The 20,194-nt window shown below is 58.2% G+C and overlaps 3 protein-coding genes across 6 annotated transcripts in view; 1 reads left to right on the top strand and 2 right to left on the bottom strand.

The window, feature by feature from the left end:
* Window positions 1-20,194, bottom strand: part of LOC125699990 (SPARC) — a 123,152-nt gene that overhangs the window by 7,432 nt on the left and 95,526 nt on the right. For 2 of the 4 annotated variants that reach the window (XM_048960091.1, XM_048960092.1), the window contains exons 7-10: window positions 2,442-2,476; window positions 611-695; window positions 236-330; window positions 6-119 (exon numbers count right to left, since the gene is read on the bottom strand). In XM_048960091.1, the coding sequence (XP_048816048.1) occupies window positions 6-119; window positions 236-330; window positions 611-695; window positions 2,442-2,476 (329 nt within the window). Of the gene's footprint in view, window positions 1-5; window positions 120-235; window positions 331-610; window positions 696-2,441; window positions 2,490-2,639; window positions 2,705-4,660; window positions 4,782-20,194 lie in introns of those variants that run through there. The other 2 variants (XM_048960094.1, XM_048960093.1) reach the window with 2 other exon arrangements.
* Window positions 5,084-10,781, top strand: LOC125700423 (cationic amino acid transporter 2-like). The gene is given in 13 exon segments (XM_048960977.1): window positions 5,084-5,183; window positions 6,712-6,752; window positions 6,755-7,178; window positions 7,286-7,441; window positions 7,574-7,739; window positions 7,934-8,070; window positions 8,176-8,398; window positions 8,595-8,731; window positions 9,042-9,144; window positions 9,222-9,364; window positions 9,609-9,775; window positions 10,040-10,148; window positions 10,313-10,781. Coding segments are annotated over 13 exon segments (2,361 nt in total). The 3' UTR covers window positions 10,768-10,781.
* Window positions 10,791-17,334, bottom strand: CCDC69 (coiled-coil domain containing 69). Its single transcript, XM_048960098.1, has 9 exons — window positions 17,061-17,334; window positions 13,770-13,839; window positions 13,263-13,408; window positions 13,103-13,178; window positions 12,895-12,968; window positions 12,656-12,757; window positions 12,051-12,170; window positions 11,712-11,809; window positions 10,791-11,608 (listed from the first exon to the last, which is right to left on the bottom strand). Exons 1-9 carry the CDS (start codon window positions 17,106-17,108, stop codon window positions 11,440-11,442), a joined length of 903 nt encoding a protein of 300 aa, XP_048816055.1. The 5' UTR covers window positions 17,109-17,334; the 3' UTR covers window positions 10,791-11,439.

Here is a 20,194-nt window from a genome sequence, read left to right as displayed (position 1 = left end):
CTTACTGCAATGGCATCTTTGATCTCCTTGGCATCACTATAAGCCGGAGGCCGCATCAAGCTTACAATCAGCCGCTCAAACTTGCCCGTCAGCTCGTACTTGAGGTCTGCAATGAGGTCCTGGGGGAGGACAAGGAGAAGGAGGAAGGGGCTGAGATGCCTTTGGCCACGCAGCATCCCCTGTGGGTGCAGGATGCAGCATTTGGGTGCGGATCAGGGCACATTTCTGCTGTTACCTTCCCATATTGGGACTTGTAGGCTTGGCAGATCTCTACACGCTGCTTGTTGCTGCGGGATGTGATGAGGTCAAGGATGGCGTCCTTGTCACTGCCTGTGGGGAAAGTCAGGTGGCTGTGTCTGGCCCCATGGCTGGGTCCCACCCCACTTTGGGCTCACCATCACCATCCCACCATGCCCAAAGCTGCTGCTGGCTCAGGGTGGGAGCAGAAGCAGAACTGTGGGGAGGAAGGGGAGAGGGAGCTGGGAGCAATCCTGGCATGCTGCTGAACTAAGCAGCTGGAAGGGTTGCGATGCAGGGCACCCAGCATGCAGTTGGCAACTAAAGGACATCAGGGTGGTCCTGGGGTGACAGCCTCGAGGAGCATCCATACCAAATCCCTTCATGGCATTGTACAAGGCGTCTGCATCCTGGCTGGCATTGAAGCCTGGGAAGTCCTTCACCGAGCCCCTGTAAACCTGGGAGGGAGGAAGCAAGGAGATGCAGGGGGAGGGCAGCCCGTGACCTGTGCTTCAGAGGGGGGGAAGAGGAACTGAAGGCTGAGGGGCAGCAGAATGAGGCTGGCTCCTGCCTGGGGCTGAGAGAGCTGAGCTCAGCCTCAAACCCAAACACTGTTCTTCTTTCCAATTGTTTCCTTTCCTGTTTGCTCTCCTTGCTGCATAAATTGTTTGTGTCTCATGTCCCTGCAGACTGACCTTCCCACTTGTATTTTGCTGGCACTGCTCTCTGTTTGCCCAAGGTTAAGCTGAATGCAGCCCTCCCTGACCCAGGTGTTTGTTAGTAGTCCTGTTGGCCCTCCTGGGGGCAGCTCAGAGGGTTTGGGTAGCTAAAAGAGGAAGCTCCTGGAAGACCCCTGAATGCAGGGACCCCTGCAAAGCAGCAGGGCTTCAGGGAATTAGCAGTGCAAACCCAAAGCAAACAAAAGGAAGTCATTTTCTCTGCCTCCTGTTGTGAGCAGGGAAACCCTCAGGATGCTGAGGATGCCTGAGCTCTTCATGGGGTCCAAGCAATGAGGCAGGGACTGGAAAGAGCAGGGGCTGGAGTTTCTGTCCCCAGGTTAACTTTGCCCAGGGTCAGTCATCCCAGCAGAGCCTGGGGTCAGACCCCGCATTTTGTCAGCACAAGCCTGGGATGGAAGCAGATCTGAAACTGACACAACGCTGTGGTATAAGGAACTGGACACATCTCTGCTGTGGGAAGAGCTGAGCAGTAGAACTCCTTTAGCAGTTTCATATGGGAAAGGGAGTAAGGCTGGGGACCAGAGCTTGCAGAGAGGAGACACTGTCCTCAAGGGAGGCGTGCAGGCATGGGTGCAGATCGTGTTGCAGCTGATTCATCTGAGAGCTGCATTTAGCCCCACTTCCCGGCAGCTCCAGACCCTCCTGCTGCCAGCACACACATGGCATTGACAAGGAGAGGCAGGGAAAGGGAGGTGCCCAGAGGCAGCAAGAAGGGACAAGGGTGGCTGAAGGGTGCTGGGATCTCATGGGTGGGTGACACAGAGCTGGCAGCCAAGGCCAGCTGCAGTGCTGTGTGGTGGGAATCAGGGAAACTGAGGCAGGATGTAGGTGCATCACCTCCTGCTTCCCACAGGACCCCAAAGAGGTGCAGAACATTGCTGGGGAGGGAAGCAGCATCCATCCCGCTGTGCCTTCCCACCCCTCCAAGCCCTCCGTCCCCCTGCTCCAGCAGCTCAGGGCCCCCCACCTCCCCTCCTCCAGCCTCTGACTCATCTCAGAGCTAAAAATAAGCCAGGCTGGGACTGGTGGGGCGGAGGCAAAATTCCCAGCGTGTCTCCGCTCCCACCCTCAGCAGCTGCTTGGGCTCTGGACCACCGATGCTCACCCGTGCTGTGCCTCAGTTCCCCACTCAGAGGCAACCACTAAGTGAGATGCTGCGGTTTGCTGGACTTGAGGCAATAATGGTGTGTTTTCTAAAGGCAATGGCGAGCAGCAGGGCAGTCAGCCACTTCTCTCCCCCATCCCACTGTGGTCTCAAAGGGATTTTTGCCCCTGGCCTGCCCCTAGTTCCCCCCACCAGCATTACCCCCATCTGCTGGTGTTGCCTGGGGAGACCAGAATATGCACAGACCCCACACCACATCCCCACACCACATGGCTGCTATCCCAGCCCTGGGGGCAACACTCCCATGGCCTCTCAGAACCCATCCCACCCAAGCACCCCATAGAATGCAGTCACTATACCTTTCCTTTGGGCGCCATGGGAATCACAGGGATGAGGACACAGAGGAGCTGCAGGAGGGAGCAGAAAAACAGACGTGAGCCAAAACATCCCCTGGTACCCTGCAACCATCTATCAGAACAGACAGCTGGGTGTTCCCTGTCCCCTCCACGGCACTGTAGGGTGACCATGGAGGGATCACAGCTGAGCTCCTTTGGCACCTGGCAGCAAGATGGGAGCAGTGCAGATGATGTGTGCCTGCACAGTTTCCTGCTGCTGCAGAAAAGAACCCATGAGGGGAAGAAAGTGCTGAATATGTGGAAATGGGCTGAGCATCCTCTTTGGGGAGCATGCTCTGGCACTGATCCCACCTCCTTGCCATGCCCCATGATGCTCCCGTGCTGCTGGGCTGTGACCGTGCATCCCAATGGCCCTGAAGGCACCCTGGCTTCAGGGATGTCTAGGGAATCCCTGCTGCCATATGGGACCAGGCAGCACCTGGGTTTCTGCACACCAAATCAGCACTGCCATCAGCTCAGTACACAGAGCGGAGCTCCGGAAACCTAGATGGGTTTCTGGGGTTTCCAGGGTAACAAGTAGGCTGTTTTCTAACAACCATCACCATTTATAGCTGCAGTCTGTCTCAGTGTAAACCTTCCCCACCCCCATGGAGAAAGTCCCCAGGCAATTCTGAGAAAGCTGTTGGAGGGAGAGGAACAGCTGGAAAATGGAGGGCGGCCCTGCAGGAGTCCCTGAGCACCATCTGAGCCTTTGGCCCCAGCGCCGTCCCCATCATGCTCTGCCAGTGCCGGCCTCCCTCTGCTACACATTGCACAGGAGCACAAGGCACAGCTGGGCCCCTCTGGGCTTCCAGCCGGGCAGCAAGCAGGGGGAAAGCACACAAATTCACCCAGCTTCACCCCATGTCTTTGCGAGGGCAGACAGCAGAGGAGGGTGAGGCCCTGCCCGTGCTGCAGGGCACCTTCTGGCACTGAGCATTTCCGCAAGCATCCTTGCCAGGGCAGGAAGTCTTGCAGAAAAGCTGAGCTGCTGCCTTCTCTTTTCAGCTCTGGGAGAGCCCCAGCATTGCAGCAGGGCTGCAGTGCACCAGATGGGTGCCATGGATCCCAGCCCTCGGCCCGTGCATGCTTCCCATGCCTCTCAAGACCCTCTGTGTCGCAGAGGATGTGGGCTTCATCCTCTCTAGCCACAGAGAAAGCCCTGCAGCACAGTGCTCCCTCCCTCTCTGCATGCAGCAGCCAGGCTGAGTCCGCCCCATTCATCACAGCAGTGAGTGCCCTGCCACACCCAGTGCCTGCAGTGTGCCTGTTGTCCTTCATAGCAGAGCTCACCATGGGGCTGAGACATCTGTGTAGACCCAGAGAATGGATCCAACTCTTCCCCAGGTGACTGAAGCCCCATGCAGCCCCCAATCTAACCTGATGGAGAGCTCTGTGCCCCTGGGCCGAAAGTGGCCCTAAATGATGCACACACACCATCCGTCCTATCTGCATCAACCCTGCTTTGCTTGCAAGCCCTTGCCAAAATCCTGGTGCAGATGGCCGGATCCTGCCCTGGCCCACACCATGGCTCTGTCACTGCAGCACGGCAGAGGCTGTGGCACGCCCAGAACTTCTCACCCTGCCCCAGGGAGGAAAAAGAGCTCCAAGGGGTTGGAAACGTTGCAGATGTGCCCCACACCGAGGAAAAGGGGGGGGGGGGTCCCCGAGGTCCCCTGCCACACCCTAGTGCCAAAAGTTCCCTGCGCTAAAGTGCATTTCAGGCGTTTCCCTGCACAAAACCTCACCGTTAGTAAAAGAAATGGGATTTCCCTCCGTGGAGGGCAGGTGTGGGTGTCCCAGGGCACGGTGATGGCTGTGCAGCTTAGAGCGCATAAAGCCACATCGCCACTGCCGGACACACCCATGGGCCCTGGCCCCGCAGCAACGTCTGTGCCTTAAAAGTGCCTCTAAACCCCTCCATCCCCACAGCAGCGCAGCCCCGGCTTTTGTTAGAAAGGAATGGCTTTGCAAATAAAGTTTAAAAAAAGTAGGCAAAAAAAAAGGAAAAAAAAAAAAGAAAAGAAAAGAAAAAGAAAGGGCTGGTTGCCAGCAACCCCTCAGCCCCCCTCTGCTTGCATCCCTCACCCCTCACCATCGCTTCCCCCTCCCTCCCCTCTCCCCTCGCACTGCACCGCGGTGCCTTTGCTTTGCACGCCCCTTGCACGGCAGCTCACACTTACCAGCACGGCCGAGGCCTGTTGGGTAGCGGAGCAGCCAGGCGCGCTGCTGGCGTACTGGTGGCCGTGCGCCCGTCCTTGCAGCTGTTCCTTCCCTCCTAACAACGTCACTGCTGCCGGCCCCAATCCCCGCCCGCCGTGGCTACGGGGTCAGAGCTGCGCTCCCACCCTCCCCATACCAAGCCCCGTGATTTTGGATGAGCACAGTGTGTCCCGATGCCGCCCGTCCCTGTCAGGGCTTGGGGATGGTAGTAGGAAACCCCAGTGTTGGGTGAGGCTGTGGGGCTGCAGGGGGACCGCGGGGATAATGTTTCAGCTGCAGAAATTTCGTTGCTGCCACTCTCCAGGGTAACACCAGGGTGCCCCACTGCCCGCTCCTTCTGCCGGACATCTCCACCTGCGCAGAGCTTGCAGCATCCATCCCTGATGCCCTCTGCCAAAGCCAAGGGAGGCTTTTCCCCCCCTTCTGTTAAGGAGAAGGTGCTGAGCAAGCTGCAAGATGCTGATCTGGATGCTGCAGGAATACGTGAGGCAGGAGCTGGGTGCTGCAGGGAGAGCTGCTCGGCCCCCCTGCAAACCCAGAGCAAAGACTTTGCAGCAAAGCCATGGGTGGAGTTGCAGGCTGAGCATCTGCACGTTGCTCCTTTTCTGCAGTCCCCCATTGCACCAAGGTGAGCCCCTGCTCCCCGCCAGCACCTTTCCCCAGCCAGCACAGGGCTACAGTGATGTCCCTGCTGTGACAGCAGCACGAGGAAAGCTGGGACACTTTGGGATGCGTGGTGCTGACACCTAACCCCTGGCATCCCGCAGCCTCTAACACTGATCCCAGGTGGGCTGTGACATGGCCCATGGCCAGCATGGGATTGGACTGTCTCACAGGGAACCACAGACACCCTATTGTCAGGAGCCACTCATGCTGCACCCTCTGCACTGTTGTTCCCCCCCAGGGCAATGTTCCCTGGGGAAGGCGTTGGTGGCCGGAGCCCTCACTCGTGAGGCTGCGTGGGTGACAAATGTGGCTTTGTTCAGCCTGTGCTGCGCTGCAGGACGATGGCCCTGATCTCCTCCTGGTGCCACGCTGTGCTCAGTGCCCCAGAGGTGCTCAGGGGGTGCACTGGGGATGTGGGGCTCAGAGCATGTCTCTGTGCTCTGTGTGCTCTGTGTGCTCTGTGTACTTCCTTGCTTTGTCCCCTCCCTGCTGATGTCCCCTTCCAATGGAGACGTCACTGCCTGAGTGCAGCCCCTGGGCTCAGCACCCCCCAAATCTGGATGGATGCTGCTGTTGCAGGAACCATGGAAAGGGAGAGGGAGGGAAGAGCTTTCCCCTTCCACCTGCCCCAGCAGCTTTGAAACAATGGAAACCCCTCACTAATGTCCCTGAGCCCATTAGCATTGTGTGCTCGTGTGTATGGTTTGGAAGGCATTATGGGAGAAATATTTCTGCATAGATTTCCCATTGTACTGCAGGAGCGGTGGTCAGCGGAGGGCAGGGGCGGTGGGCAGAGGGAGGATCAGGGTGTTCCCAAAGGGATTTAAGCCCAAGGGGTGAGCACAGATGCTGCTGGGGCTGCCTGAGGCTCACTTTGCAGCTGGAAAAGTTTTCCTAAAGGATTGCCAGGGTGAGTAGTTGGTCTTACCAGGAAGATGCTTTAGATTTTGATAACCTTCTGACTAAAACAAAATGATCAGGGAAAAGGGGTCTGAGTGGGACTGATGGTGTACGATAGGGAAATGCAGCTGGGGATGGGGTAGGAAGGCAGGCTGGATGTCTGGCTGAGATCCTGGCCCCTTGAAGAGAAGATTATGGGACCAAACTCCGTGCTGCACAGTGCAGCATCACGGGAATGTGAAGGCATGCGGTGCCCCTTGCTGTGCTCCTGGGAGCTCCCAGGGGAAGAGATGCAGACCCCAGGACCAACCAGGGCACCAATGTCCACCAGTGTGGGGTTGCTGCAAGGCTGACATCCTTTTTGCTGACATTAGCAAGCCACGGAATCACTGTGCAGGCTCACGGTCCCCTGCCTGAGATGTGTTATGGTGTGGTTATGGTGCAGTGGGAGCATCCTTGTGGCAGCCAGTGGTCCCCCCTGGTGCCCTCTGAGGCCATCCCCCAATGCAGCATCCTCACACTATCTCTTTGCTGTCCTGCAGATGCCGTGTTGGGGCCGCCTGCTTTCCACCTGGATGCTGCTCTTCCGCAGGAAGACCCCGGGCAGCTCAGTGCCCTCCAGCCTCCGCCGCTGCCTTTCCCCCTCTGACCTGGTTGCACTGGGAGTGGGCAGCACGCTGGGGGCTGGTGTTTATGTGCTGGTGGGGGATGTGGCCAAGACCACCTCCGGCCCCAGTATCGTTATTTCTTTCCTGATTGCAGCCATTGTGTCCATTTTATCTGGGTTGTGCTATGCCGAATTCGGGGCGCGCGTGCCCATGGCCGGCTCTGCTTATCTCTACTGCTATGTGACAGTGGGCGAGCTGTGGGCGTTCATTGCTGGGTGGAATCTGCTGCTGTCCTATGTCATCGGTATAGGGCACTTCTGACCCTTCCAGTGCTTGGTGGCCGTGGGTTTGCCTAGCTCCATTGGGGGCATCCCCAGCAGTGCCCAAGTCAACACCATCACCTCTCCCCAGGTACCGCCAGCGTTGCTCGAGCCTGGAGTGCTACCTTTGATGAGCTCCTTGGCAAGAGGATGGGGAGGTTTTTGGATGCCCATGCCCCCATCCACTCAGCAGGGCTGGCGGAGCATCCCGATGTCCTTGCTGCATGCCTGGTAATGCTGCTGGCAGGTAGTGTGCTTACCCCACACCACCCTACTGCGCAGGAGGATCCCACAGCTGTCCTCCATTTCCACCATCCCCAGTGATGTCCACTGTGGTGTCACCCCAAGGGCACAGACAGCTTTGTGCTCTTCTCCCCAGGGCTGCTTTCCTTTGGAGTGAAGGAGTCCACCACAATCAACAAAGTTTTCACTGCCCTCAATGTGCTCGTCCTGCTCTTCATCACAGCCAGTGGCTTCATCAAGGGTGACCTGAGCAATTGGCAGCTGCGAGAAGAGGATCTGCTCTGGGCAGCCCATGGGGCTGGGTATGAGTGGCTCTGCTACCCAGTGCTGCCTTCATGGGGTGTGGATGGATGGGTGGCCCCCTAACGCTCTCTCCTAGGAAATCCCACTTTCCCCTTTATTTCTCCATGCTCTGTTGACAATATGCCTTAGAGCCAAAGTCCCATCCTGAGACCCCTTTATGCTGTCTGACTCTTCCTTCTCTTCTTCCTCACAGGAACCGGTCCATGGCTGACAACAAAACTGGTGTCTTTGGGGTGGGAGGCTTCATGCCATATGGTTTCACTGGCACCTTGGCTGGAGCTGCAACCTGTTTCTATGCTTTTGTTGGGTTTGACTGCATTGCTACCACAGGTGAGCCAGGAGAGATGGAGTTGTGAATTCCACTATGGGGGTAAATCTTCTGCACCCATGCAGATGCTGCAGATCCACTCCCCAGCCTCACCTTGTCCTCCTCAGGGGAAGAAGTGAGGGACCCACAGAGATCCATCCCCATGGGCATTGTCCTTTCCCTCCTCATCTGCTTCCTGGCATACTTTGGAGTATCTGCTGCCCTCACCTTGATGATGCCCTACCACCTCCTGGACACCACCAGCCCCTTCCCAGTGGCTTTTGACTATGTTGGCTGGGGCAGTGCAAAGCACGCTGTGGCTGTGGGGTCCTTGTGTGCCCTCATCACCAGGTGAGCGGGGGTCCTGGTGTGCCCAGATGACCTGTGGACACCACACCTGTGATGCTGGCCCTTATCTGATGGTAAGGGAGGTGACAGCCATGCCAATGTGGTCTTGAAAAGGTCATAGATGGTACAGAAGAGTGGGAGCTCCCCTGGGTGCAGGGTGCTACGTCCCGAGTGCTGCCCTTTTCTCCCCTCTCTGCAGCCTCCTGGGCTCCATGTTCCCCATGCCAAGGATCCTGTATGCCATGGCTCGAGATGGGCTCCTCTTCAGTCCTCTGGCCAAAGTCAACCACCGTCAGTGCCCGGTGGTGGCCACACTGGTGTCTGGAGCAGTGGCAGGTGGGCAAGTTACTGAGCTAGATGTTATCCACCAATGTTGTTCTCATTCTGAGCTCCTATATAGAGCCCCTATAGCCTGTCTGTGAGTTGAGCAACATTTAAGGTTAAATTCATTGTGGGGGGAGCCAAGCAGAACCAGGAACCCTAAAGCGAGGAGCTGGGGAATTCCTACAGAGGGTCTCTTGGAGACTCAGCAGTGGGTGCTGAAGGCTGGTGCTGTGCCCAGGGGCTGAAGCATCACCAGCTTGAGCCCTGCTGCAGTGGTGACACAGGGAGAGCATGGCCCATGCTGTGCTCCTCATCCCCACAGCTCTCCTGGCTCTCCTCCTTGACCTGAAGGCTCTGGTGGACACCATGTCCCTCGGCACGCTGCTGTCCTACTCACTGGTGGCTGGCTGTGTGCTTCTGCTCAGGTGTGGCTGCAGGGTGGGCTGGGGGGGGGGGGATGGGGGCACACAGCATCACTGCCTGATGTTGAACATCTGCTCAGGTACCGCCCTGAGCCCTGCACCCAGGATGTTCCCGTGAGGAAGGTCCCGGTGGCACGGTCCTGGTGGCAGGCTGTGCTGAGGCCACCCCCCCATCCCACCCCGCATTCCTACACCGTGGTGTCCTGGGCTCTGCTGGCCATCGGTACACGTGGGGGCTATTGGAGAGCTGCTATGGGCGGACCCGTGGGGACGTGGCGGGGTGGGCTGGATCACGCCCTGCCGCACATGCTGAGCTCCCTCCTGCCCTCTCCTGGAGCCTCTCTTTCTTTCTGCTTTCCATGCTAAAAGCTACGCAGGCAGTCCCGAGCTGCCAGCTCCCACCCCGGCCCCCTGTCCCTTGTCACCGCAGGGAGCTGCTCCTAAGGCACTGACCCGTATCCCCACAGCCGCGCTGCTCGGTGCCGTCGGTGGGCTTAGCGGTGCCGCGCTGCCCTGCCTGCATGCCCATGGGGCCGGCTGCGGGGCTGCCCTGGTTTTGCTGCTGCTGGGAATCTTGGTGGCCGCTCTGCTCGTCTGGAGGCAGCCCCAGAGCCGGGAGAGAGCATCCTTCATGGTGAGCAAAGCGGCTTCAGGGACCTTCCCTAGGGAAAGGGATCTAGGGGATGGAGCACCTGCAGCACCTCCTGCCCCAGTGTAGCACCTATCAGCCAAACCACCCTGTGAGCACCCACTTCCACAGCACGGGTTGGGTGGCAGCACCCCTCAGAGCCCCATATCCCAGTGATGGGGTTGGGCTTCCCCTTGCCATAGCCACAGCACAGGTAGGCTGCAGCTAACCCAAGGGGTCCAGGCTGACTCCATGACCTGATGGCTGTAGGTTCCCTGCCTGCCCTTCCTGCCACTGCTCAGCATCACCGCCAACAGCTGCCTGATGGCACAGCTCGGTGCAGCCGCATGGCTGCGGTACCTGCTCTGGATGGCCCTTGGTGAGCCCTGCACCTTGCTTTGCTCTGCTGGTGGGGAGTGGGTGGTGGAGAGATGCCTGCTTTACTAGGACAGGGCAGTGGGAGCATCCCATCCTCTAATCCATGGCCCAAAGTGTTTGGAGGAGAGGGCAGAGAGCCCCCCACTCTATTCTGCTCATTCCCAGGCTTCCTCATTTACTTTGGCTATGGGATCTGGCACAGTGCTGAGAACCACCAGCCCCAGGAGCTGCAGGAGGGCAGGGCTGGGGATGCAGCACCCATGTGCCTGGGGAGGGCTGGAGGGGATGGCCTGGTCCCCAACACCTGGCTTCATCCACCCTGTGCACAGGGAGCTGCTGTCCCTGAGCAGCCCCAACCCCCAGGGCAAACCCCTGCTAAAGGATCTTTGTTCAGAGAGGATAAAGCAGTCGAGCTTTTTTGCTGGTTTTGTTATTTTTCTGCCACCCCACCGGTCCCCAAAAACACTGACACTGGGTTCTCGAGGCTGCTGCTTCTCATAGTCTTGTCATTGTTACAGCCAGTAGCACGTTGGCCTGGTGCACAACTCATACACACACACAAACACATGCACAGACACCCACACCCCGACCTACACAGCCCCAAGGAGGGGACAGACTGATGACAGCCTCTGGAGTGGTGACTCTTCCATGGCACTCATGTGTGCCCAGGGGAAAGTGCTGTGTGCATCCAGCCCATACCTGTGTCCATCTGTGTGCGGTGGCCCCACGGCCCTGTTGATGACCCCTGGCTTGGAGCAGGGGGATGTGACCTGCTGGCATCCTGTGGAAGGATGCTCTGCTCCCAGATGTGCATCTCTACCCAGCACTGGGAGAGAAGATGGGGCTGGTGGTGCTGGCTGATTGCAGCAGGGCAGGCAGGGCTCAGCTGTAGTGTGGCAGTGAGCAGGGTCATACCTGGGCGTGGGAAAGGTCCCTGGGAGCTGATGCTGGAGATGGAGGTGGCAGCAGGGATCTGACTGCCCGCCCGCCCCAGGGAATGGGACCAGCACATCCCATGCCCACCCCACCTCCAGGCAGCACTGATGCTGGATATTCTCAGAGCCAAGCGCTAGGTCAGATCCAACCCCCATGCACATCTGTGTGTTCCAGCTGACCCCGCTCACCCCCAGAAAAGGGGTGTGGGGATGGCACAGCGTGTCCCCCCCTGCAGCAGAGGCCAGGGAAAGGCAGGTGCAGGCGTCCTGGGAAGTGCTCCATTGCGTAGGGCCACCCCAAGGGCCAGCCCTGGAGAGTGGGGGCACTCACAGCCATGCTGCCCCCTGGGCTGTGCGCTACGTGGCAATGAGAGGCACGTCACTGGCAGCGATGGGGAAGGGGCAGCCATCCCCCCCGTTGAGCACGCGGTACAGCAGCTCCTCCTTCTCGTGGTGAGCCTGCTCCCGCAGCTTCGACTCCTTCTCCAGCGCCCCACGGATGGCCAGCAGCTCCTCTGACAGCTGCCTGTGGGCAAAGGACAATGCTGTGGGATCCACGTCCCCACCACTGTCCCTTGTGCCTCCTCAGGTGCCAACCTCAGCCGTGAAGCTGATGGGTGTGTGCTTACCTTGTCATCACCAGGTGGTTCTGGGTGCGCACCTGCAGGTCCTCATTCTCTTGCTGCAAGGTCTTCACCTTGTCCTCCAGCAGAAGGTTTCTCTCTGCCTGCGAGGGGAACACCAGGGTGAGGAGGGGGCTGGGGAGCACCCACCTGTGTCCCCCAGTGCTGTGCTCAGTGGGAAACCATCTCAATGGCACCTCCCTGCTCCAAGGGAGTAACCAGGCTCCATCCAGCTCCATTCAGCCACAGATACTGGTCAGTATTCAGGTGGGGAGATGAGATGCATTCGGGTGAATATCAAGAGATAGAAAGAGCAAAACCCATTTGCACCCCCCTTGAACCCACCACACTCTCCAGGTTCAGCAGCTTCTTGTCCAGGCCGTGGATATGCTCATTCTTCATCTCAATGACAAAGTGCAGACTCTCCAGCTCCTGCTCCCAGAAGGGGCTGGGGCTCCCATGCTCCTAGAGGTACGGGGGAGGGGGGTCAGAACGGCAGCAGGGTTGGCACTTGGTGCTTCCACCTTGGCTTATTTGCCCATGTGTGACCCTGCTGGGATGGTGCTCGCAGCTGGGGTCCTTCATGCCACAGTGGGTTTGTACACTCAGTGTGCCAAGATTTGCCCTTCACTTGTGTTCAAGAGACCCAAACAGCCCACATGCCTCCCAGGAATGGCATTTCACCCCTTCAGCTGTCCCAGTGCCCTCTGTGCATCCATTGCTGGGGTCCACCAGAGAAACTTTGTGCCAACCTCCCAGGGACAGGACACCTCCCTGACACCAATATGTGCCCTGGGCAGCCTGATCCAGTGGGTGGCAGCCTTTTCCTGGCAGGGGGTTGGAACTGGATTGGCTTTAAGGCCTCTTCCAACCCAAGTCATTCTATGATTCCATGGATATTTGCACCCTGGTTGTCCTTCATAGGCCACCAGCTGTGTGTATCCCAGCACCTCGATGTGCTTCTTGTAGTCCCTGCTCAGCAGTGATTCCTCCACCCGCTTCATCCTGTCCTGGAAAGACTGCAGCTGGGACTTCAGTGCGGCGATGGTCTCCTGGGCAGCAGGGGAAGAAGCAGGAGGCAGCTGGGATTGTTTTTTCCAGCAGGGGCAGCCCCATAACAGCAGGACTGCATGGCATACTGGAGACCCCAAGATGGTCCTCCTAGGGCTGAGGATCTCCCCATGGGTACCTGTAAGGCTTCCTGGGACCTGTGGTGGGACTCTGCCAGCAGCAGCTTCTCCTGCTCGTGCACTCTTTGGAGCTCTGTAGGGGGAACAAGAGCTGAGTGTCACTGGCACAAGGACACCAGCGGTGGCATCCCCACGTCCCACAGACCCACGCGAGCTGGAAAGGCTGTGGGGAGTGGGTGGGGGTTGTGCTCTGCCCAGGGATCTCACCTTGCAGGGTCTCCTCATGCTCTCTCCTCAGGGCATCAAACTTCTCCTTCAGCTCCAGGTCCTTTCCCTTTTCCACCTGGAGATGACAGACCCTGAATGTCCCATAGGCTGTCCCTGCAGCCAAGCAGTGCACCCTGCAGCATCCTGATTCCTGACCCACCTGGGTGCTGACGCCTCGCTGTCCCTCATCCTCTGCCCCCCGGGCTCCTCGCAGCCTCTCCTCCTCCTCCTGTCCTTGGAGCAGTTTCACACCCTCCTCACCGTGCTCCTCCCCCGGCGCTGCCTGCTCCTTGCCGGCTCCATTGGCTGCAAAACAAACGGGGCTGAAACCGGGCACATCCCGCTGGTATCAGCCCCTCTGTGCTTTTCCACTGGACAAATCCCTCCTCCCAACACACTTAGTGCAAATTAACACTGATGGGACGGCGTTAGCAGGCTGTGAAAGGAGGCAACCCAGTGCCTCCTGCCCTGGGGATGGCCGATCTGTCCAAGATGATGGGATGCCACTAAGACACCATTGGGATGCCACTGGGACTTCATCGTCCCTTCCCGTGCTGGAGCTGGGGCATCACCCCGAGCTTCCATCAGCCTCGTGGGGACTGTTTTACTGCTTTCATAGCAGTACCCTGAGTGAGTGCTTCGATGGAGACAGACATTTCCTTCTCACCGTTCTCTGTCCTCCGGGCGCTGAGCTCCTGGCCTGGCGCTCCCTGCTGTTGCTTGCCTTTTTGCTGCCTCTAGCCAAGAGAAACATGATATGCACAATAGGACGGGACAGCAAAACTTTTGTCTGAGTCCCTTTCACCCTCCTCCATCCCTACTTCCCTGGGGCGCACCGTGACCAAACACAAACCCCATTAGGGAGCCTGGCTGGAGAAAAAAGCAAAGCAAAGCAAACAGGCGCGGTGCTGCTCCGCTCCCTGGCTGCCCCTGTTTTGCAGCTGCAGGGAAGCGTGCTGCCAGAGAGAGAGCGGGGAACGCTGAGCCTCTGGGAAGCCCCGGCTGCGTCTGCCCTTCTATGGTGTTGGTGGAGGCAGCCGGGATTTGCCGTGCGCGGTGTGAATGCGGCATGCAGAGGTCGGGCTCTTCCCTGCCTGCAGCTCCGCTCCAGCCCCGAGCTGATCCTTCAGGGCATTGAGAATGGGAAATGGGGATTTAAGAGCCTGGCACGTCTGCCAAAGGGTTCCTTGTGCCTGAGACTCAGCTGCGGGAAGGGTGCAAAGTGGAAACAGCACAGCATGTTCTGTGCCTTGCATGGCTGCACAATGGCCATGGAGGCCTTGGGGGACACCTTCCAGAAGTAGGTCTCAGATGTAAGCCTGATGAAGGCAAGACTGTGAGAGGGCATGGCCATGGCACAGCCAAGGGGACACAGCCCAGGGTGCTCAAAGCACCATGAAGGTGATGCCCAGGGACCGGCTGTGTGCAGACCATGTCCCCAGCATGGCTCTGGGGCACTTTTCCCTCTCTCCTGTGCCCACGTTCAGTGCAATGGAGCCCCAGAGTCTCTTTGCTGCCCATCAGGTTGGATTTCAGGCAACTGCATCAGCTCCAAAATCATTGCCTGGGGTGAGCAGTGCGTCAGCCTCACCAGATCTGAATCTCTGCCCTAAAGCTGCAGGTGACAGCACCTCTGGGAGCAACTGGAAGAGTGTCTGCAGCTCAATGAGCTCTTGAGTGCTCCTCTGTCTTGGAGGAGAGCTTCACCACAAAACCAAAACCAAGTGGCTGAAAGCTAAACGCGTGTACAGCAGCCCCAGAGCTGCTCCAGCTGCAGCAGAGTTTGCATTGGGAGAACCACACAGAATGTCCTGCAGGTGCTGCTGTTCTGGTTCTGTGATGTTTCAGAACGAAGGCATTTGGAGAGGCATTCAGGTTTGGAGAGGCTCGTGCCAAAACCACCCTGTAGCTTAAAACAAAATTAAAGCATGTATGTCTATACTCAAATTCTTACAACAAAATATTTCTCCTGGCGGAGCAGAACTGTTCGGGGTCAGTTCTGAGCAGCTTCCCCCTGAACCTGCAGCACCTCGAGGTGTGCACCCACAAACCTGCAGGCAGCTGTGGGCCTCTGCCTCAGCTCTCAGTGCTTTTATGCACTGTGTTTTCTTCCTCTTTTCGTGCTTCACACGAGGCAACGAAACTACGCAACGTTGTGGTAAGTGAATGAAATCACACAGAGGCAGGAAACGAACATTCAAATCCCAGTTGGGCTGCTGGGTATTGCTTAGTGGCTGTGGAGAGGGGGGACAGGATTTGGCTGATGGCCCTAAAGCACCTCCCTGGGTCTCAGCAGATGCCCAGTGCAGAGTACATGGGACCTGCGTTCTGCTGCTCTCCTGCAGAGGTTGTTTCAGGGTGACTCTCACCCCTGTACAGTCGGATCCGCCGCCGACAGCCCCACGTTTTGCATTCTGACCTTCCCCTGCCTCCTGCTGCTACATATAGTTCCTATATCTCCAAAACAAACTCACCCCAGCCCTGGAAAGCATCCAAGCCTCAGCCCTGATCTCTCTGAAAGGCATCCAACCAAGCAGTGAGCACACATGGAGGGGAAGGGGCCCCCAGAGCCAGGCTCCCACCTGCCCCCACTCCCTTATCACAGAATCACTGAATTGTAGGGTTATCAGCCGCTGCTGCTGGGGAGGACGTGGCTGCCCAGCAGTGCCTCCCCTGGCTGCTGCTGCTCCCCAAGGTCACCTCTGCCATGGGGCCGGTCACATCCCCCCATGGGGACCCCTCTGTCCTGGGGGTTTCTGGGGTTCCCCACCCCAAGAGATGTGCTTTAAAGGCACATCCATCAGCAGTGGGAGGGTGGAGGTCTCACACTGCGCGCTGTGGTGCCCTGGGCAGGAGGACATGGCTGGCGGTGCTGTGTGCCTTCCTTTACCTCTTTTGGCCATAAAGGGGATTTTCGGTGCTGCTTTCGGGATGAAAGCACCTGAGTCATAGCAGCGGGGACGTTGTGCGTGGTGCAAACTGCAGCAAGCCGAGCGGATGAACAGAAGAGTTAGAGAGCGGGCGCAGGAAGGGAGGTGTCTGCAGGCTGAAATTTCCGCATTTCGGTACATGTGTGCCTCAGCACCTGGAGCCGTGGGGGCTGTGGGTTCTCCCTGCCCCGTGCCCCCTTCCTGCAAGCTCTCAGCGTCATCAACCGGCCCAGAAGTATCTGGTCTCATGACACAGAGAAGAACGTTTTTTTCCATGATACAGAGAAGCAGCCAAGCTCTCGAGTGCTGTAAATAAGACACTTGCTGGCTGCGGGGCTGTGCCTGCTCCCCCCACACATCCTGCAGTGTTTCAGCTGTGGGTTCCCACTGCCCCCCTGCACAGGGCCACGGGGGCACTGCGGGGCTGTGCCAACTTCCTTGCTGCCCATCCAGCACCCATCGACAGCAGCACGCAGCACATTCAACTCACAAACAGCCCTGAGGCCAACGGCAGGGGGTAAAGGAGTGTGAGCGTGGCAAAAAGAAAAGGGTGATGATGTCTGGGGTTTAACTTGCAGAAGACCTCACCCGTGCACTGGAGGACTCAGCATTTCCCTGCAAGAGTGTAACTTTGGGCAGGATGGGTACATTGGAACAAGGGTGGGGAGGGAGGGAACCACTCCTGGGACGTGGGGGGATGCTATGGGAGAACGGCAAGCAACAAGCTGGGGATGAACCCTGTGTGAAATAAGCACTTCTAATACCATTACCCCGATACCCCCTCGGTATGAGCTTCCACGTGCTGTGGGGCTTCTCCCCCACGCGGGTGCAGCAGGGCAGGTGGCTGCTCCGGGACCTCAACAGCACAGCAAAGTGGGGCTCCCCGCCACCCTCACCCCACAGCAAACCCCAACTCCGCGCAAATCCCAGCCCCTACCCGAACCGCACCTCCACGCCAGCTCCCACCTCCCTCAAGCCCTCACCCCACGCACCCCCAGCCCTGCTCCCGGCAGACCCGGCTCCACTACCTTGCCGCCGGCGGGGCAGCAGCGCAGGGCGCTGCCGGAGCCGCCCATGGAAACCCGGAGGCGCTCAGGCTCGGGGCGCGGGGCGCGCCGTCATCCCCCGACGGACGGGCGGCGGCTTCCGCGGAGAGCGGCGGCACCGGAGGGGACGGGACGGGTCGGGCCGGGACGAGCCGCCCCAGCTGGGAAGGCAGAAGAGGGGAAAAAATAAAATAAAATAATTAATAAAGTCCCGAATCGCCGTGGCTGCTCGCAGGCGGCGCCGGGAGAGGGTGCTCTGCACCCCCAGCAGCGGGCAGCCCCCCCTCCACCCCCCCCCCCGCAGCTGCTTGCCCGCCCCCGGGGCTGTCCCTGGGTGCACAGCGGAGACGATCCGGCCCGGTAACCCCCCTCCCCGGCCCCCCACCGTGTGCTCGGAGTGCTCCGACGTGGGGGGGGGGACCCTGAGCGAGGCTGGGGTGCGGCAGGAGCTGAAGGGGGAAGCCCTGAGGAAGAGATGAGTTGGGGTTAGGATTAGCGCTTACTGTGGGGTACTTGGGGTGGGAGGTGCTGGTTTGGGAGAGGTTTTGTTCTGCTCCGGGGGGGGCTGTGTTGTCAGTGTTGTCTGCAGTGCCTTGGGGGGGCCGTGTCCTGCTCACCCCCTCCTCAGCACCCCAAATGCCCCCTGCGTTGGGGGCGGGGTGCCATGATTCAAGCAGGAAATCTTGTGGTTTGGGAATGGGCTCCGATCAGGAGGGGTTGGAGTGTCCTGTCTCAGAACTGCTGCCAAAGAGGGCAGGTTCCTCTGCACTTTTTTGGTTGTGATGATTTTATTAAAAAGGCTCTAAAATAAATAGAAAGGAAATGGTGAGGGAAGAGGAAAGGGAAAGGGGAAACGGAGTGGGAAAGGGAAAATAAAAGGGAAAGGAAAGAAAAGGAAAAAATAGAAAGGGAAAAGAAGAAAAGTCCGGATCCATTATACCCAGCACTGCTGAGATAAACGTCCCAACCCCATCACAAGGCAGTGTCTGTATGGAAACACTGCCAGTTTTTGTCAACAAGTTTCTATTCTGACATTGTCCACACAGCCCCTGGGAGCCGTCCCAGCGCAGGAGGTGACGGAGGTGCTGGAGGTGCTGGAGGTGCTCTGTCCCTGCACTGCCAGGCGGTGTTCCTGGTAACCCTGCCTGGTGGGAACACCTCTCTTCCAAGTGGGGTTGTGAAATGTCACTGGGATCAGAGGGTGGGGACCAGTGGGACCAGATGCCGCGTCCTCCATGGGTAGATGCTACTTCACCTGGGTGAAGTTTGTGAGTCAGAGCTGCTTCCTGGCATCGGTCCTATGGTTGGAACCACCGGGAGCGTCCCTGCTCTTATCTCCCCACAGCAACGCACGGGGCAGGTCTCCATCCCCATGGAGAGCACTTATTTGGCAGGCCGAGCAGATTGCAGCTGGGATAAAAGGCTGTGAGGAGCCTGTCTCCACCTCTCTGGGGTTAGTTAAAAATCCTGGCCCAGATTTCGGAGGTGAGCACAAAAGGATTGGGTGTATTTTTGGGCTGAAGTTGCATTGCTGGAACGGAGGGAGCTGTGCACACAGCTGAGTGTCCAGCTGGCATCGTGCCTTGCACGCATGCTGTTGAGAGCTTGGAGTGCAGACAGGTTGTGCTGAGGTGTCCCTGCGCTGCAGAGCTTGGCTGTAGATGGGGCTTCTCTTGGTTGTGGAAGCATTGCAGGAGATGTGGGAGCAGAGCTGGGGCTTGGGAAGGGGCCCATGCATTGGGACTGGCCCAAGCACCCTGTTTCTGTAGCCCCTGTATGACCTTGCACTTAGTGTTGGGGCCGCCCCAAAGCTCCCTGACTTCAACTTCATGTGTAGCAATTCCTCCATTTCTCCAACCTTTCCTGTGTGGGCTGCATGGGATGATGTCCCTGCTGGAGGTTTCCCTGTCAGCCTCGCTGCCTCTGCCCCTCTCCTCAGCCCCTAAGCATGATTTGCTCCCTTTGTTCTGGAGTTGGTCCCAACGCCTTTCTACCACTGAACACCTTTCCAGCTGGGCTCTGGGTGCTGGCAGGACAGAGACAATGCCATGTCTCCCTGCTGAATGCAGATGGCCTTCAAAGGTCTTTCTGACTCCGAAGGTTCTGTGATTTCTATGAGTGGATGTCCCCGGGAATGGCAGCACCTGGGGATATCTCAAGGGCTTTGCCTGGAAAGGTGAACCTAGGAAGGTTTGTCTGACACTCAGGTGAATTCCTGTAGGCAGGGCGCCTGCTGACCCTTTGCAGAGTTAATCTGTACCAATGGTACTTCCAAATGTTTGCCAAAGCTGATTGATAAGAGAAGCACTTACGCAAGCTGCCCTGGCTCTCTCTCCAGCCCCAGCTGTGGTGGGGTGGGTGCAGGCGTGCCAGCATAGGATTTTGCATCTGGAGCCCTGGTGAGGTTTGTGGTTGCGCCCTTTGGCCCCCATGCTTTGCTGCTGTCACCATCCCTGCTGCCCATCAGTCGGCTGCTTCCTTTCTATGCAAATCAAAGATGTTTGGCCAGAACTGTGCAGACCTCGTGACTCTCGGGTGGGAGAGCTCTGCAGCTCCGTCTGAGATGGGGCCCTGAAAGCATCTCCTTCTGAGTGGATCTGGGTCACACCTGCTGCTGCCCTGGGGAAAAAAAGCAGTGATTCCACAGCATTCCTGCCTCTCTGAATTTCCTACCAGAGAGATGTGCTTAACCTGCCATTAGAACACTTTCTTCTCTTTTTGTTGTTGTTCTTGTTTCACATAGAAAAACAAAGTGGGGAAAGGATGGGGATGGAGCACAAAATCTTCTCCTGCCGTGGAGACTAAGGGACAGGGGCAGAGGCTCAAGCACAGCAGTGCCCACATCTCTCCCCACGTATCCCCATCCCTGTTGTTGTGCTCAGGGGCCCCACAGTGAAAACCAATCCTGGGGATAACTTCCCCCCGCTCCCAAGGAGGAGGAGGGCAGGCAGGAATGGGGCTATTTATTCCCAGCCCTTAAGCCAGAGCGGGGAGGATCAGTGACAGTTGTCGTCGATGGTGGGAGCAGCATCCATCCATGCATCCATCCCTGCACGCTCCCTGCGTGCTGCCAGCCGGCCGCGCTGCTAAATAAGGATGGAAAGCTAAAAATAGAG

This window comes from Lagopus muta, chromosome 14 (assembly GCF_023343835.1).
Source record: "Lagopus muta isolate bLagMut1 chromosome 14, bLagMut1 primary, whole genome shotgun sequence".
In the NCBI taxonomy this organism is placed as follows: domain Eukaryota; kingdom Metazoa; phylum Chordata; class Aves; order Galliformes; family Phasianidae; genus Lagopus; species Lagopus muta.
The sequence above is the reverse complement of the archived record's forward strand: the minus strand, read 5'-3'. Positions and strand labels throughout refer to the sequence as shown.